Here is a 17,151-nt window from a genome sequence, read left to right on the forward strand (position 1 = left end):
ATGGCTTAGCAGATGTAATTATCAGCAATTTCTGTTGATCTTCCTGAGTCTAAATGGCCCAGCCAGTTAGCATGGTTAAAGCATACAGAGAATTATATGGTTACCATCACTGCGTTAGGTTGCTTTCCACTCCCTGGGTTTAACAGCCAGCAGTCTACTTGTGGAAGACTGGCAAGAGATAACCTTTGGCATAAATCCATCATAAGGTTTGAACTTGTACCTTCAAAACCAAGTCTCTATGAATTTGGTCTGTAGTAGATGATGTAGCCCAAGGAACATCAACAACAGACCAGACCTTTACCAATCTTCAGTGTTTTCCTATAATTTTTCAGGTAAGTTTAATGTAGTGCTAAATATCTTATTTCCTCCAAGAAGAACTCCTACAGTCATGGCAAAGAAGGAATTCTAAGATTTTTCCATTATTTTTAGCTCATGCTAGATTCCTAAGTAGCATTCCTGGAAAAACTATGCATACGTTGTCTGACAAGGAAAGAAAGGTATTCTCTTGGCTTTGAGAATTCCTGAAAGACATACCTATGTATCATTTCCAGTGTACACTTCAACATTCAGAAAAATAAAGGTCATCATTACAGAGTGACATTCCTTGAAGAAGAAAAAGGTAAAAGAGAAAGCTGATATGTTCATTTATCTACAGTTAGAATTTTCCTCAAAATTCCACAATTCTGTCATTCCAGCAGTCATAGAAACCTAGTGTTGTTGTGTAGGAACAAGAGGAAGTATTTCTTCAGTTTTAACTAGAATTGTCTTTCATACAAAATTTCTAATGATGTCCATAAAGTAATAAAATAGGATTGGCATAGATTTTGACAATGAGAGCCTTGTTGATGTAAATGGGCAGATACAAAGAAGGAAGGCAAGGTGCCCTGTGTTCAACTTAACACACTGCTTAATCATAGCTTTTCCAAACTTAAACCAATTAAAAGTTCTTTTTTTGCAAAGCTCGTCTTGTATACAACTGTTATTTTTATGTGTTAACCTAGTTTTTCCATTTTTAACATAGCCGATTTCATACTAAAACTTTTATAGAAGCTATGTGACCATGATGTTCTATATGCCTATACCTCGGCCATGTAGGGAAATTTCCAGTAAGATGAGTCAGTGTGATAGCTCATTTGGGTTGGTTTTATTATTTTTAATTTTTGATTATTCTATTGCTGTAATGATTAGGATTTCATGCAATGAGCTAAAACAATACTAGACTGGCAGTCAATCAGATCACTATCACTTCAAACATCATTTAAGAAGATCTACTTTTTTTATTATTTATATAGCTCCATAGTTCATGGTGCTACACAAAACAAATCAAAGACAGATTCCCTGCCCCCTAAGAGCTTACAATCTAGGCAAGTACAAGAACAACAGGAGAAGATAACACAGGCAGGGAACAGAGAGGGGTAGTAAATGAAAAGAAGGACAATTAGATTACAGTCACATGAGAAGCTAGTGTGTTTATCTTGGTGGATACAAACTGGGGAGATGAGGCGCTTGAGTAACTTTATTTTTAATTAGAACTACATTTTATAGGAAAGCCAGAAGAAAAGGGTTTTGAAAATAAATTTGAAAGTGTCAGAAGTGCTTGTAGGAAGGCAGAGAGGCAAGACTGGAAGGGAACAGGACACTAACATATTTGAGGTTGGAATGCAACGATCTTGGATGTCAGATGAGTCAACCTCAGCAACCCTTTCTTTTCCCACACATCTTTGAAAATATGACAAAAAGCACAATTGCTCCTGTACACCTAACCGCAGGCTGATATCTTATTTTGCCTTTAATATTGTGTCAGTACACGTTTGTCTGAAGCCTTTAATATTGAATCAGTACGCATTTGGGGATGTATTGGACAAAATCTTGCTTTCTCTGAAGTAGGAGTTTTGACACCGATTTCAAAGTAGTTGGGACTTCAGTTATCATATTTTGTGATTGTTGATGTATTTGGAAACTCTGATGTATTTGGAGACTCTAATGCATTTGGAGACTAAGTGAAGTTGTGTCTAAAGAACTTTAAATATTTTTCTAATATCCTTGATATAATAGTCATACAAAAATTATTTTATAGCATTATGTTTTACTTCTTTGAGTGCTGTTATCTCTGCTTGGGACTCCTTTTCCCAGAAAACATTTTAATTTCGTAGAATGTGAAGGCATTTTTCTTACTTCTATTTGAGACTTTGGATTTTGGTGGGTTTTTTTCTTCATAAATTATGACTTTTCCAATCTGAAATATTAACTAGTTAGTGTAGTGGAGCTAAACAGCATTACTTTTTTTTTTTTTTGGAAGACTTTATGGATAAAACTAGGACAGACTAATGTGCAGAGCCTCAAGTAATATAAACACAAAAGAAAAGATTCTTTTCGACCTATAATGAATTCTTCAATTGAAAATTGAGATAGAAACTTCAGAAAGTAATATCTTGTACAAAACTGTCCAGATACTCCCTGGATATATTTGTATTTTTGTTTATGTAATAGTAGAAAACTACGAAATGGCCTGCTGATGTCTATAATGGTCTAAATCCTCTTTTACTATGAAGCACCACATATCTCTTGATTTCATCCAACTATTTGGCTCAGAATTTTCATTACCAGTCCTTCACAAATGACACATCAATAAGCTAAAGGGTTTTTTGTCATTTATTCTGTAATATCTGCATAGTTACCTATTGCTGTATAACCATGCTGAGGCAACCTGGAGATCTAAACTGTGTGCCTTGAGAATCCTTAAATATTATAGATGTCTATTTTCCTTGAAACAGATACAGTAAAAAAAAAAAAAAAAATCCTGTGCAGTTTTTACCTCTAATTGTCATCTGCCAAGTAGCACCATATAACTGAGTTACAACTGCTTCAAGATGCTTCTCTAGAGTGACATTCGAGGTCAGTCAGAGAAGCACCCATCATCCTGTCCCAGGAAATCAACAGACTAATTGAGTTATTATATGAAACCAAATAAAGCAGTTATGTACAGAATCTGAATTTTCGCTTGATTTTACCTGGTGTAGTTCCATTCATTTTAATGACACTATGGAAATTTATACCAAATGAGAACTTGGGAATTTGGGACTAGGCATTCAGAGGCCTTTCAAAATGAGTAAGTTTCAGACTTGAGGATTTCCTTCACAACAGTGAAGGGAAAATGAACCATTGAGCTTTCTGGAGTACAAAACTACCAGTATCTTCTGCTACTTTAGGCGTCAACACTTTGTTAGTAATTTTTTCCTTAAATATCTTAATTTTCTGTGAAAAATACAGAAATAATTACTAATGCACAACAAAGTAACATTATGAATTAGTGTATGATTTTTTTAAAAAAGTCATTATTCTACTATGAATCTGTGGAGCCATGCATTTCTAGTCTTGATCTTAAATACAAATCTCCAGTTACTTTGCATATTTCTCTTAATAATGGAAGGCTGAAATTCTCACTGAAACCTTAATTAAGCCACACTACTTCTGTGTTAAGATTTTGTTCCTTGGTGGACTTTGACCCAATAAAACATTTAGGACATATTTTGTGTTCACACTTACTCTGACTCACATAAAGCTTAATGAGAATTAGTCATGTGCATCAAGGTGAGAATGGAATCCTGCTTATTTCAACACCCTTAATGGAGAAAAGAAATATTTGTTTCAATAAAATACAGCATTTTATTACATGATTTTACAACTTTTATTGTAAATCATCAATCAAATGCAATAGCCAATTCTTTTTCCATTCCAAACCATCATAATTAGGAGTTTTCATCGTGTTGTATGATCATTACTTTCTTCCACTTCATATTTTAAAGAATTAACTTAAATATGTATTATGTATGTATAGTCATTTTCAGAATCTTTGCTGAAGGTGTTTTTATCTTCTTTATATTTCAAAGATAACCTGTTCTTTGTTATCACATAAAAAGGGATGAAATTCTCACAAATACAAGAGAATTTGCTTTCTCAGTCCCTGTTCACAATGGAAATGGCCAGCTCAGTCTCTATGAAGATTTATGAGAACCGGGTAGTAGACACAAACCTCCCCCTTCCCCCCAGATTTCATGATATAATTTCTACAATTTGAATGATGTATCTTATACTCCTGTGCTAGAAAGGTGATGATAAGACTAAATTAAGCCCCAGTAAACAAATGATCTCATTACTCATCAATGACTGATTATCTATGATAATTTAAAAGTTTTTTTTTTAAATTAATCAAATTAATTATTTTCCATGGAAAGACCATCTTCATAATCTTTTTCTGTTGACTTAACGTTCCTACATAGCCCATTCTATACATTTTTTGTTGAGATACAAATAAATTTACAGTAGATGGAGGTGCAAGATTCAGCATCTGTAGGGCAGTATTTCAAAATGTTATATCCAGGAACTCACCACAGGTAGGACATGTAATTAGCTTTGAAGCCAGATCCTGCAAAAACTTATCACAATGTGCTGTACTGACTTCTCCCAGAAATCCCTGCAAACTCTCTGGCCACGCATTTAATGGCAAGAATCAGCAGGGCAGGGCATTTTGCTGAGGCTAAGTACCAGTACTGACACAAAGTACTGTGCATATGCTGCTCAAATCACACAACAAAAACAAAACAACTAAAACTGACATAATTTTAATGCTTTTTTTTTTTTTTTTAATTTTGTGCATTGGATTCAAACAGCAAACTGAGTGCACTTTAACTGTTATCACAATGTGGTCAAGAGGTCTGTGTCTTTTACCATTTACACACAATTGTTCATGACAGCATGTTATCAGCCTAGTGGAAACCAGGGGTGTAGCATGGTAAGCAGTGGTGGTAGTGCACCTATTTTTTATATTATCTAACTTGAAAATATGTCTCTTCTAAGATTCCTTTTTCTTGATAAAAATAGTTTTCACCAAACGTTGGTGGTGCACACGCACTACCATTCATGCTTGGCATCACACCCCTGACAGAAACACATGTTCTTATTTTGTTGATAAAAAGTATTACAAAAATTTCCATACAAAAACTATTTTCATAGAAATCTTGCATTTCCACAAATAAACCTGAACATTTTTTTTTTTTGAAAAAAAAAAAAAACTGCTCAAGAATTTTGTTCATTTAGTACTGTGACTGTATTGAAAAATGCAGTCCTCCTTGAAGTTCTCCACATTCACTTCTTTTAGGTGACCCATCCCACTTCCAATATTAGCGAGAATTGCACAGGCTCCATTGAGTTCAATTAGTAGCAGGAACAAGGGTTTCAAAACCCATTCAGGCTAAAATGCAAGCCCTCTATGTGTGAAATACACTGCTTCCCACCCCCCTCCCTCTTTTCACAATTAAAGAAAAAAAGCAATTGCTTATATCTAAAGGTTGTAAGATACATTCCTTTGTACTAAGGAAACTTTCATTCATCTAAAAATTGGGTCAAAATTATGGATTTTTTGTTGGTGGTGGTTTTTTTAGATCAAAGTTCCAGCCCAGGTAAATTTAAGTTACTGATGGTTTTTTTCAATTTTTATTTATTTACTTAGTTCAGTGACACAGACAGTCCAAAAAGCGGGTGAACTTCCTCATATTTATCCTTCTATTCATGGGATTCATGTTTCTTCACTTTAACGTTTCTTCCATCCGGAGAGCTCATATTGCCTGTCCAGATGGTAGTTTCAGTCTACCAGCAGTTACCAACTCTTCTATGCTTGGACGTTCAGAAGAACATACGGTTTCTTGTTCCACTACAGTTCTGAGCTATTACTTTTACTAGACTCCTTCCATAGTTAGTATCATCTTGGACATTTATTCTCCACCTCCTGGCAACCGATGAACTTCAAAAGGAACCTGTAATTTCTCACTGAGACTGCATTTGAAACCAGCCACAAAACTCACATGGAACTTTCATTCATTCAGAATGGTGAAAACCCATGACGAACAGTGTAACCCCGCATAACTTGGTTGATCCATGATGCTTGTGATTCGAGTCTGGCCATTGCAACTGCTGAGATCACGGAGTCTCTAGTTCATAGACACAGCGGCATGAGGTAACTCATTTTATTTTGCACAGGTTGCATATTTCCACAGGAAACATTCTCGCAAGGTTGTTTGGAAAAAGACGACAGTTTGTGCTTGGGGTATTTGGCTTCCCAGCTCTATGCCATGGTTTCTTTACCCGGCAACCTTCTGTCGTTAAACGTGTGCATGTTGATAACTTCTTCTGTTTTCACAATAACAGGGGCCTGTGGCTTGTGTTTTAACCGACGCTGACACTTCAGAGACATCCTTAGCTCCTCTACCATGGCACTACAGAAGGACCTCTACAGAGGGAAATAGAGGAAGAAGAAAAAAAATATCTGTAAGAAATGTCTAGCTGCAATGTCTAGAAGCAGATTCACTCTATTGGCACAGCCTTGTCGGTCCTGTAAGTTTGTTTTGTGTCAGCCTGGAGCTCATAACAAATTGCTGTCTTTTAAATATGCATCACATAATAATTAAAATGACTTATCAAGCTGTGATGACTCAGTGAAAAAATCACCTTGTCTCTAACAATTATTTATCTGGCAGCTACTGACTATGGATGTATATGATACATAAAAATATTTCAAACAGATGTTCTTGTAACATAGGTTAGCCTTACAAGATATCATCTGAATATAACATGTATATTAGATATTCGGTAAAATCTTTTTGCCCATATTTCAAAATAATTTCATTTCTATATGATTTAAACATCTGTTCCTCAACAAAACGAGAAGCCTTAGTAATAGGAATTTTACCTAAATCAATGTTTAAATAATGTTAAAATGTAGACTGCTTACTGAAACTTAATATCTATTGCATTATTTTTAATATATTCTATATCTAAACACTTTTTTCACTACTGACTATCATTTGTGGAGCATATATTTGCAAAATATATTCAGTTTCATTGATCTTTATGAAGATCACTTTATCAGAAAAACAGTTTATCAGCATGTTTTCATCAAAAGCTAGATCCTCAAAGCCCTTTTTCCATTTTACAGTGCAAGAAACTTGAAAAATAAAATAAATTTCCCTTATTGCCTCAATCTGACTGAATTCTCAGCTGCCAGTAGTGCGCTGAACAATTAGTGTCTCCTCAATGTGAGAACTGGGGTATGGATGAAATATGGAAGTAAGGAAGAGAAGTCTCAGTTTTGGGGTCTGTGAATTAACCACTTATATCACATACTTAAAGATTTTACAGCTAATGGAGAAATGAATTAACTAAATAACACATCCCAGAGCCAATGTTATGACACACTTCTGACAACTGATCTCAACCAAAGCAAATTTGAGGTATAATCTAGCTCTTTGCATTTTGCTTTCTTAATAACTAATCTGCAGTCCAGGGAGATGAACTGGGGAAATAAAAAAAAAAAAAAAAAAAAGACAGAGCATCTAGAATTACTGTAAATATCTCTTGATCATTTTTTGATTTTGTGTGACTAGTGGTATATCATCAATCAACGTACAATTGTCTAATTTATCTCACAAGCCAAAAACCTGCTTTATTTCTAAACTGTTACATTGCCATGATTCATACAAACCCGGAGTTTGGAGATTAGATCCAGAAAATATTTAAGCATCTCACACTACCTAGTTCTTTGGGAACCTAAATTAAAACTCTGTTGTTCAGCTTCCAGCATTCAGGGCTGAAGGCACTCTGAGCAGTAAAGCACTCAGTTTTTCCACTTTAAACATTACAGGCTTGTTATTTGGCAATAGTCAGTAGAAATTCTGCTAACACATTGGTGCTTGGCTTAGTCCTGGATCCTATTGGAATTCACACTCAAGTTCTCCATGCATAAGGTCATCAATCCTGTAGGTGTCCTTTGAAATGACCTAACAAATCAAGTTCCTCAAAAAAAAGTGGCAACTGCTAGAGAAGGACACGTGGCAGACATTACAACATTCTTCTGTGTGGCCATTCATCAGCTGAAGCATTAGAGCTGAATGAGAGACACATTTGAAAGTGTCAACTCAATAGTATCTTCTGTTGGAGAGGATTTAAGCTCCAGGGTCTCAGCAAAGGGCTGTAACCTACAGGCACCAGACCATTTCAAGGTAAAAACACTCACAGTTTCAACCTACTGATCCTGTTGATTTTGTAAGGAAGCAGTTAATAGAGGCAGAGCAGGAGAAAGGGAAAGAGCGAATGTGGTCTGTTCTGTTGATTATGGGTTAGAGCACACAGTGGCAGAGGAAAGGCTTCAGTGGCAGCTCCTGTTTCAGTGACGACTTCAATATTGTTATGTAAAATTCTGTTTAGTGCAAAAGAATGCAAACATGACTTGTCTCAGTCATGGGTTAGAACTGAACCTGAATCCCCTAAATCCTGAACTAATACCCTCTTCCCTAGTCCTTTGCATGGATAAGGAAACAGGCAGTTGGGAAGGAAAGTGCAATCTTACTCTGGCTGTGATACTCTTCCTTTCAAACATTCCTTTCTCCTGCTGAGTTTGATATAAAGGAAGGACACCTACTCAACTTATATAGAAAGGGTTTAGCCACTTACAACTAAGAAAAGTTGAAGTTGTGAATCCAAAGGAGAGGAAGGTATATCTCTCTGGAGCAGAGTCGAGCACAAGTCCTTTAGAGGCGAAAGTTCAAGACTAAATTTGTCATTTCTGGCTGGCATTTCTGGGTGGAGTGACTTCTGCTATGGACACTCAATAGCAATCCCTTTAAAAAATGTTCTGGTGCACTGGGTTGACATCTAAGACAGTACTTAATGGTTTTCATTGTGTGAATGAGGTGGCTAAAATTTCTAATTGAATGGTCTGAGCTGTAATATGTCTGATCTTCATGCATAAGGTATCTTTGCTTAGCATTGTGTAGAGAGCAGGAAACTGAACCTCCTTCTTATCTAGCTGTATTTTGAAAGAAAATAATCAGCTTTCTTAGGCTTTCTCTTTTTTCAAGAAAGTGTTATTACTTAACATCAGAACTGCAGCTATGATTTTGAATCTGAAATTAACCCTGAAATCTTTCAAAAGGGCAAGATTTAATTTAGTATTCCCTAATGGCTTACTGGCTAAATTGCTAAGGTTTGCAGAACTTGGCACTTTCACTATGTGGGGAACATAGCACATAACTCAGGAATTTCACTGGGAATCCATTAAGAAAGTGCTGCAACTCTCAGTGTTACACCACCTCCAGCCATTATATGGTTCTCTCCTCTGGAATCAAAGACCTAACTGAAACATTCTGAGGAACAAAATCCTTCTAAATTTAAAAACAGTGTGTTAGCACTTAACATTTTCAAGATTGCGTCCCTGGTCTTTTTTTGACAAGACATCTAACAAGGCTGCCAAAACGGGGTGAATCCTCTTCAAGATGCATCAATCCACCAAAACCTTTTGCAAAGATCTGCAAACACTTACCAAAGGGTATAAATTGTTAGGTAATATCAGCGAGAACAGGATTACAATCAATAGCCAAGAGGTAAGTAGATACACGCATTTGATGCCAACGTTGCCAAATATCCTGAAAATGAGATCTCAAGAAAATTGCCAACACATTTTATCTGAGAATTTTACCTGGATCTGAAAACTCATTGAATGAGAAATGTTGGCAAGACTGACAGTCTTAAAAAGGCAATTAACACAATTTTGAGACAGTTATTTTATCTAGAAAATTCTTCCATTCTTCCATTCAAATTATTTTAATAAATTAACTTCATGGGAATTTATCTGCATATATTTTATTAAAAATATTATTTGATTACTTCATTTACTAAGTTTTTTATGTATGCTATGTATTCTAAAACATCAAATGTCTGAAAACAGTAAACAGTATTAGCTCCCAGACAATACCATTGTTTTGGTAACCAAGCACTGAATAAGAAAAATATTACATCTCTTTTATGGTTTTTCTAGTTTTTCAAATTTCCCTCACTGAAATAGTCATGTATTTTAAAAAATATTAATTCAAGGCTATGTAAAAGTTCATGACATGGATCCCTATTTTTCTTCGGGTTCTACCTGAGAAATATAAGGAAGAGTTTTCACACATATTGCAAAATCATGTTCCAAAAAGGTTTACAAATGATTACTTTATGTTTGATTTTTTTTTAACATAAATTATTTTCTTGTCTCATTTCAATTCTAATCTGTGAACAGTCTCCATTTTCTGTACAGTTAAACTTTGTGTTCTTTCACTGTTAGAATACAATTTTTGGAATAATAAGACATGAAAAAAAGAAGCAGCTCTAGAATACTTTTTTGGACAGATAAATGACATTTTCAGATGTGATTTTAGAAAATATAATCCAATATCTCAATTCTGAATTCAATTGACCATTCAGATTGTTAGGGAAAAACAGTGAAATGTTTACAGAACTTAGAGGCTGTATTTCAAAACTGTTGCCCATCATGAACAGAGCCCTTTTAGTATATATTACAAGACTCTCTGCTTAATTCAAAGAAAATAACCTTTTGCCCGAGACTTACCTTTCACACTGCAGGCATGTTATGAGAACGTCTTATTATTGATTTTTCACCAACCCTGACAAAATCGTAAGTTGTCTTCTTAAATGTTACGATAAAGTAAACGCCTCCAAGACGTCTTATATACAATGAAATAGTAGAAGAGTTGAAAGGAGGCATACAGTTGTCTAAACAGTAGTGCAGATAAGTGCAACTGTTTTGTTGCAGCAAATCACTATAAAACACTAGAAAACAGAGCTTCGATTCTAGAGTGGGGAGTTCAAGTGTACAAAAGAAAATTTTAATCAGAAGTGTAGTTCTCGGCCTTTTAACACAAAACAATTTTTAAAAAGCTCATCTCCTTAAGAAGATTAAAGGAAGTAACTGATATGTCTTTTATTCTTTGCCACAGCTGACAGCTCACAAGTCATGTAGAATCAAGATGATAATTTTGCAAAATGTTACCACTGTTTACAATTTATTTAGGCAGCTTTTACATGACTTTACTGCCTGAGAAAATAAATGTATCTTTGCATGTATGTTTTGATATGAAAGGTAGACAATATTTAAATTGTTTTCATTGCCTTATAGGAATTTTGAAAGGTAATTAGAAATCATATGAGCATTTGTTAGACACAGAATTATGAGACTATCCCCATAGATTTTGCTTTTAACAGCCTAAGAAAAGCAACAAGAAGACAGGATTGGCATGTCTGCACCACTCTTAACATTCTGATTTAAGTGAATAATATTCAATGTGTTTTCAAACTAAAAATCTCCAATCACTTGCTGCTTTATATTTTTCCCCCTCTTTGATGCAGTTAACATGAAGTTGACTGTTAACTTTCAACAAAAGTGATAAGATTTACTGAGAAGTTCATTACTTCCAGTCTTGTGTGTCAGCTATTGTTTGAAGCCTTGTTTAATTTTTTTAAAGCAATAAGAGCAGTAAACCTGCATCATCATGTTTTGTTATGGGCCAGTGTTCTACCATCTAGTAGGATATATCAGTCAAACTGTTCTTCATCTTCTTGAAGTTAGCTGAGAATGATGCACAGCCCTACCCTGACCCTCACTCCTAATCAGTTTCTGCTTCCATATGCCACTCCTCTAGGAATTTTGAATGTGTATATGGAAAATCTGTCAATCTTAAACTCCCTTGGACAGAAACATGAATCCTAGCAAAATGTTGACTTAGAATCACAAAGAGATGAACCATCAATGGAATGAAAATAAGCTCAGAAAAAGAGAAATTATATTTGATTGTAGTTGAAGAATTACCATTTCAAAATAAATTAAAGTGTACTTACAACGATCAGACTTTAGGTTGCTTAGTTATATACCTAGTCCTAGACATGACTGCAGGTGGAAGTTTGTACACATATATATCTACTTATACATCTATGTGTGCATAATATAGTTATATTTTAAAAAAAATTAAATTGTTGCTTTAAATTTAAATTTAAATTTAAAGTGCTGCAGACTTTTCTGATGTAATAGATTTTCGATCCATAGCAAGGATAATGCACAAGTACACTGCAGACTGAGTTCACATCAATTAGCTGAACATATCACCAATATATTCTCAATTTCAGATTTAGAAACTATTGACTTTTTGGTAGAAGTAGAATGAGCAGTCATATTAAGAAGTTATTTTCAGGCCAAAACATATGGGAGATTTCATCACTCAAATAAAGGCAATATCAAGCAAAATGAAAATTTTAATTCAGTAAATTAAGCTTTGCTTCCACCATAGTATCTACAAAGACCAGTAGAGTTGCTCCAGACAGCTTGGTGAAGGATGAGGTGCTTCACCCTATAACTGAACTGAGTGTTGATTGTTGCAAGGACTTTTCTAGCAATTTTATGGAGAGGATCAACAAGAATCTGATGGGATTGGCCCTTCCTGTAACAAAACAACACTGAAATAATCTTCCAAGGGCTGAAGTGCTCATTGAGTTTTATAGTTATGCTATGAACTTAGATGACATACGGGACCTTATTTCAGGCCACTTCTAGCACATATTTTTAGTGTCTGCCATTGGGAAATAAGATTCCAGCTTGCCTTAAATAAATTATCAATTGGTGTCCAAAAAAACAATTCAGCCATACTCAAATTCTAAAATTTATTTCCTGACAAAAGAAAATGCACTCTAGTGGATGACAGAGACTTCTGGTAAAGCAACTCTGAGTCCATTTAAAATCTTCTTAAACTATGTAACCTGGTTTCCAGTCTGAGCGCATCCTGCTAGCTACACTGGTTCCTGTGGCTAATGGGGAACTCCTATCAGTACAGAAAGCTTTTTCAAAGGTGGTTTTGTTTAGCTCTGCCAGCAGCCTTTCTGGCCATTGTACTGACCATGATGTTTTTCTGACTCACCTGTGGACCTAGGCTGGGGCAGATGGGATTGCACTTGTGTGGTTCCACTCTTTCCTCTCAGAGAAATCCCAGAGGATGGCATAGGGCAATTGCTCATCAGCCCCGAGGGCTCTCTCTCATGCAGGATTCCACAAGGTTTCATCCTGTCATCTCTCCTTTCAACATGTATATGAGGCCACTGAGGAGATAATGAAATAATTTGGGCTGTGGTGTCATCAGCACGCAGATGATACACAGTCCTACTCTCTTGTCAGACCAGGATGGTGCAGTCATTTCGTGCTTCCAGTACCTGGCTGAAACAGGGGTATGACGGCAGCTTAATCCCAGGAAGATAGGTGCTATGTTGGACAAGTAGAGGGAAGCATTCAGAAGATATTATCTACCCCTATTAATCAATTCCACCTATTCCACCTCTTGTGAAAGAGGCTTACGGTCTCAGGATTTCTCCAGGTTCCTAAGTTTGGGTTTGGGTTTCAAATTGGATCAGTGGTGATAAGTACTATTTGTCATTGTGCTTCAGTCAAGGCAGTAAGTTCTACTGGTGTGAAGCTTGCCACACCAGTCCAGACCTCCTTCCAGAGCATATTACTGAAGTCCAGTGTCCCTGCCAGGTGTTTAATAAGTGCTGATAGCAATTCATAGTACTTCATAACCATGTAGCTGCTGCTGAGCAAATAAGTAACATAATATATGGTACTGCCTCTCTGATTTAGAATGATATCCAATGCAATATTTTAATAGTTCTGGATGTTGTGATCACAGCTGTGCAGGGTATTTCTCTGCCTTTCAGCCGAGATGATCCTGATTACACTGAAATCAGTCACCTGAGATCTTGCATTCTCAGCTACTGGATGTGAAAGTTCATTTACCTATCAAATCATTTTTGATCCTAGATCTAAATTCATTCTCTGTTTGTCCAAGGAAGGTCAGGTTTGCTATCTTCAAGCACGGTGAAAGGAAGTGATGATGATATGTAATTAATCCTTTGGATCAAAATACCGTACATAACACCAAATAGTTTAATTTGAAAATAAATAGTCTACCTTACAGAGATGTCTTAGAAAATAAATCCAACATTTCTTACCTGAGTTCAGCTGTATTTAAACAGCTTTTTTTAAAGTTTGCTGAGCTGAAGTCCACTGTAAATGATTCACTGTAAAAATTTATACTAGTTTTATAGTTCAGTGTGACAGTATAAACTTAATATAAAATTTGGCATGGCCTCAAATCATATTGAATAGAGAGAGACTCCTAGTATTAATTAAATGCCAATGGTTTCTACTGTTTTGGAAACATTAACTATTATAGTCATACTGCAATGCACAATACCAAAATGCTTAGCATCCGTTTCTCTGTAATTACATGGTTTCATCTGGCAGACTAGGATATTTTTGCAATCTAAAAGGCAGCTGGAAGTGCTTGTTACTTTGCTGGCTAATCTATATCAGATGAACAAACTGTGTTTGCTACTGCACTTAGCTATAGTATAGCTTATTGGTTCAAGATGCAAAGATTGATATTTATATATTGAACTACTTGTATACATGACATGTTAAAGTAATATTTAGGGGAAGACAATGAAAACTTATTAGAATGACATTAATTTTCTATAATCTGACATTTTTTTTCCTTGAGAATGCAGAATTTTTTTTTTCAGAGGAGCCAATAATTACATAATGTGAAAATTTCTTCTTTCTATTGGTGAGTGAATGTGAACTATACTTGCTATAAAATAAACAACATGTAAGGGGGTCCAAAAATTTTTTTTACTTGTCAAACATAAAATATTCAGCAAGTTAAACCCTCATCTTCAACTGAATATCTATAGAGTGATGGTGAGCCTCCCAAAATCATATTCTTACATTTGTACTTGTGCAATGGTCAGCTTTACATACATTTCTAATCTTTCTGTTCTTTGTTTCTTGAATGATACAAATTAAGATCTTAAACATACCTCAGAAGCAAGGTTCATTAACAAAAAGATATTGATTGAGCTGTAATCAAAAATCAATATAGAGATCTAGTTTTTAATGTTTTATTGTTTGCAAATTATTTTTAAAATGCAACATTCAGTCAAATTGCTTTTTTCTACTTTTTCCATTTTTATCTTTTCAAATCCTTTTTTTATGTGAAAGGTGGGGGGTTTTGTGGGTTTGATTTTGGTTTGGGTTTTTGTTTTGTTTTGTTGTTTTCTGTTAGAGTTTCTTCCATTAGAAAATATATTCTAATATGTATTTAGGTAGTTTCCAAGAGGGCATTTAATTATAATTAATACCTCAACTTCAAGTAATCTGTACACTTACAGACACACACAAATTAGCCATACAAGCCTATATATCCACATACAGTGCTCAGGGGAGTACAGGATGATAGAAGTTCCCAATTTTCCAACTGCATATCTGCAGAATGCAATGCACTAATGTTGGAAAACATTTTCTTTTATGAGCTGTCATAGCTGCTGTTGCTTTTCCCAGCCAATATTAAAAATTCCGAGGGTACTCCATTACAAAATGTGACATAATACAGACTACATCACTGACTGTACATTATATAAAATTTACTTGGGATATAAATCCCACAGCTTTTACTTTGATTTACCAAGGATGCCTGCATTCTTTGTATTGTAGCCTGAGGAACAGGCTTTTCAACTTTAAAATCTTTTTAACTTGCTTCCCCCTGGAAAGGAAAAGAAATAATCACTAGGTTGGGATTTATGTTGGGGTTGTTCCAAAACTATTATAATTTACTGTCCTAAATATCAAAGGCTTTTGATATTAAACTATTAGGAACGTTCTCTGAACTCCAATAACACTGACATAACTGCATTTTTGGGGAAAGTAACAAAAAATTTCTTAATGAAAACTAATTAAGTAAAATTTGGGAAAAAAAAAACCCAAACCATAAAATATTCTGGTACAGCAAAAAGGGATCCTAAAAATCTTTTAATTTTTCATGTGAAATTATTGTGGTAATTTTGTTTTGCAGCGTTGTTAAAATAACAATTAAAATAAAGATGAAAATACTGACTTTATACGTATCCTGGTCATAAAGAAGCATCCACAATATTTCAGTTCTGATTAATGTCTTCCTGTAAAACAATTCCATATAGGATAAGTTACATGTATTCACTTTGCTCACCTCAATTCTAAAAAGAAGCATTCTAAGACATAATGAATTAAATTTATCCTGGTGCAGATTGTAGAAGTACCTTGGCAAATAAACTCATGTTAGTGTTTACACTAACTTAATGAAAACAAATCAAGATCAGTTAAACCCTAATTGAGAAAAGCACAATCAGGATGTGGTTTCAACTGTATATGGTTACAGCACAGCAGCTTTTTCAGGCTAGCAGCCCTGGCCGCTCCTTGCCTCTTGCAAAAGGTGCAGGTCCACTGCATTAACAAAACCAGGTTTCAGGATAACTTTTCAAGCCAATGTCACCTTCTCCAAAGAAACCATAACCAGGATAGGTACAAGGTCAGACATTTGCAAGGGTGATAGCAAGCAATGTTCTGTATGTTCTTGACACTGCCTTCAGCAATACTGTGAATTTCATCCTCAAGATTCCAGCAGTGCACACATAGCTTCTACCACACAACTGACACTTATGGTAATATCTAATCACTGTGTGAAGGTGGTAACAAAATGGAAATAATTTCAGAGAAGACTTTTAAAAACCTGCAAAAATGAAGGAAAGGTCAATAAATTCTCAAACTGAGAATCATCAATATATTATGTTAAACGTTAATGGTCTTCAAGGTCAACATTTTCCCTGGACTTTAAGATAATAATATGAGCTATACAAAACTGAATGTATGAAATGCACATAAACCCATAACACATTGAAGCACATTAATAGAAAAAAAAGGACACAATAAGTGTTTTAAATGGGTTCTGTTTTTAACATTGCTTATTCACTGCCCTCTTAGTGCCTGTTAAAATCAGGGAGCAGGTCATTCACCAGCAAAAGCAATTATAAAATGCAAATGACTGAGCTTTATTGTCAAGATTGGCTAGATAAAAAAGGTCTCCTTAATAACATGTTTCCAAGCAGATGACATAATTAGATGTCTGTATCATAAACAATAGGAATACAAGCCTTTAGCATTTTTAGAGAGGCTGCAATTAAAAAATAGGTAAGTATTGTGACATAAATTCTATTAAAAAGTAACAATTAAATTTCCCTCTGAGAAATTAGAAGGCACCATCTTGTGGTTACTCTGCAGGAATGCAGCCAGGACAGCCTCCAGCCTGACATCTCCTCCTACCCCATCCCACTGTGTCACCTGTCAAGATTCTGCCATAGAAAAGGACAGTGCTTTGTCATTCCCAATACTTCCTCTGAAAAAAATCA

At 35.1% G+C, this 17,151-nt stretch overlaps 1 protein-coding gene across 1 annotated transcript in view; it reads right to left on the reverse strand.

Annotated features, from left to right (window-relative positions):
* Positions 1–6,121: 6,121 nt before the first annotated feature.
* GRIK2 (glutamate ionotropic receptor kainate type subunit 2) overlaps positions 6,122–17,151 on the reverse strand; it is a 432,872-nt gene continuing 421,842 nt past the window's right edge. The window contains exon 16 of the mRNA XM_086461343.1: positions 6,122–6,286. Coding sequence (XP_086317469.1) covers positions 6,122–6,286 — 165 coding nt within the window. The remainder of the gene's footprint in view (positions 6,287–17,151) is intronic.

This window comes from Leptosomus discolor, chromosome 2 (genome assembly GCF_034619465.1).
Source record: "Leptosomus discolor isolate bLepDis1 chromosome 2, bLepDis1.hap2, whole genome shotgun sequence".
NCBI lineage: Eukaryota > Metazoa > Chordata > Aves > Leptosomiformes > Leptosomidae > Leptosomus > Leptosomus discolor.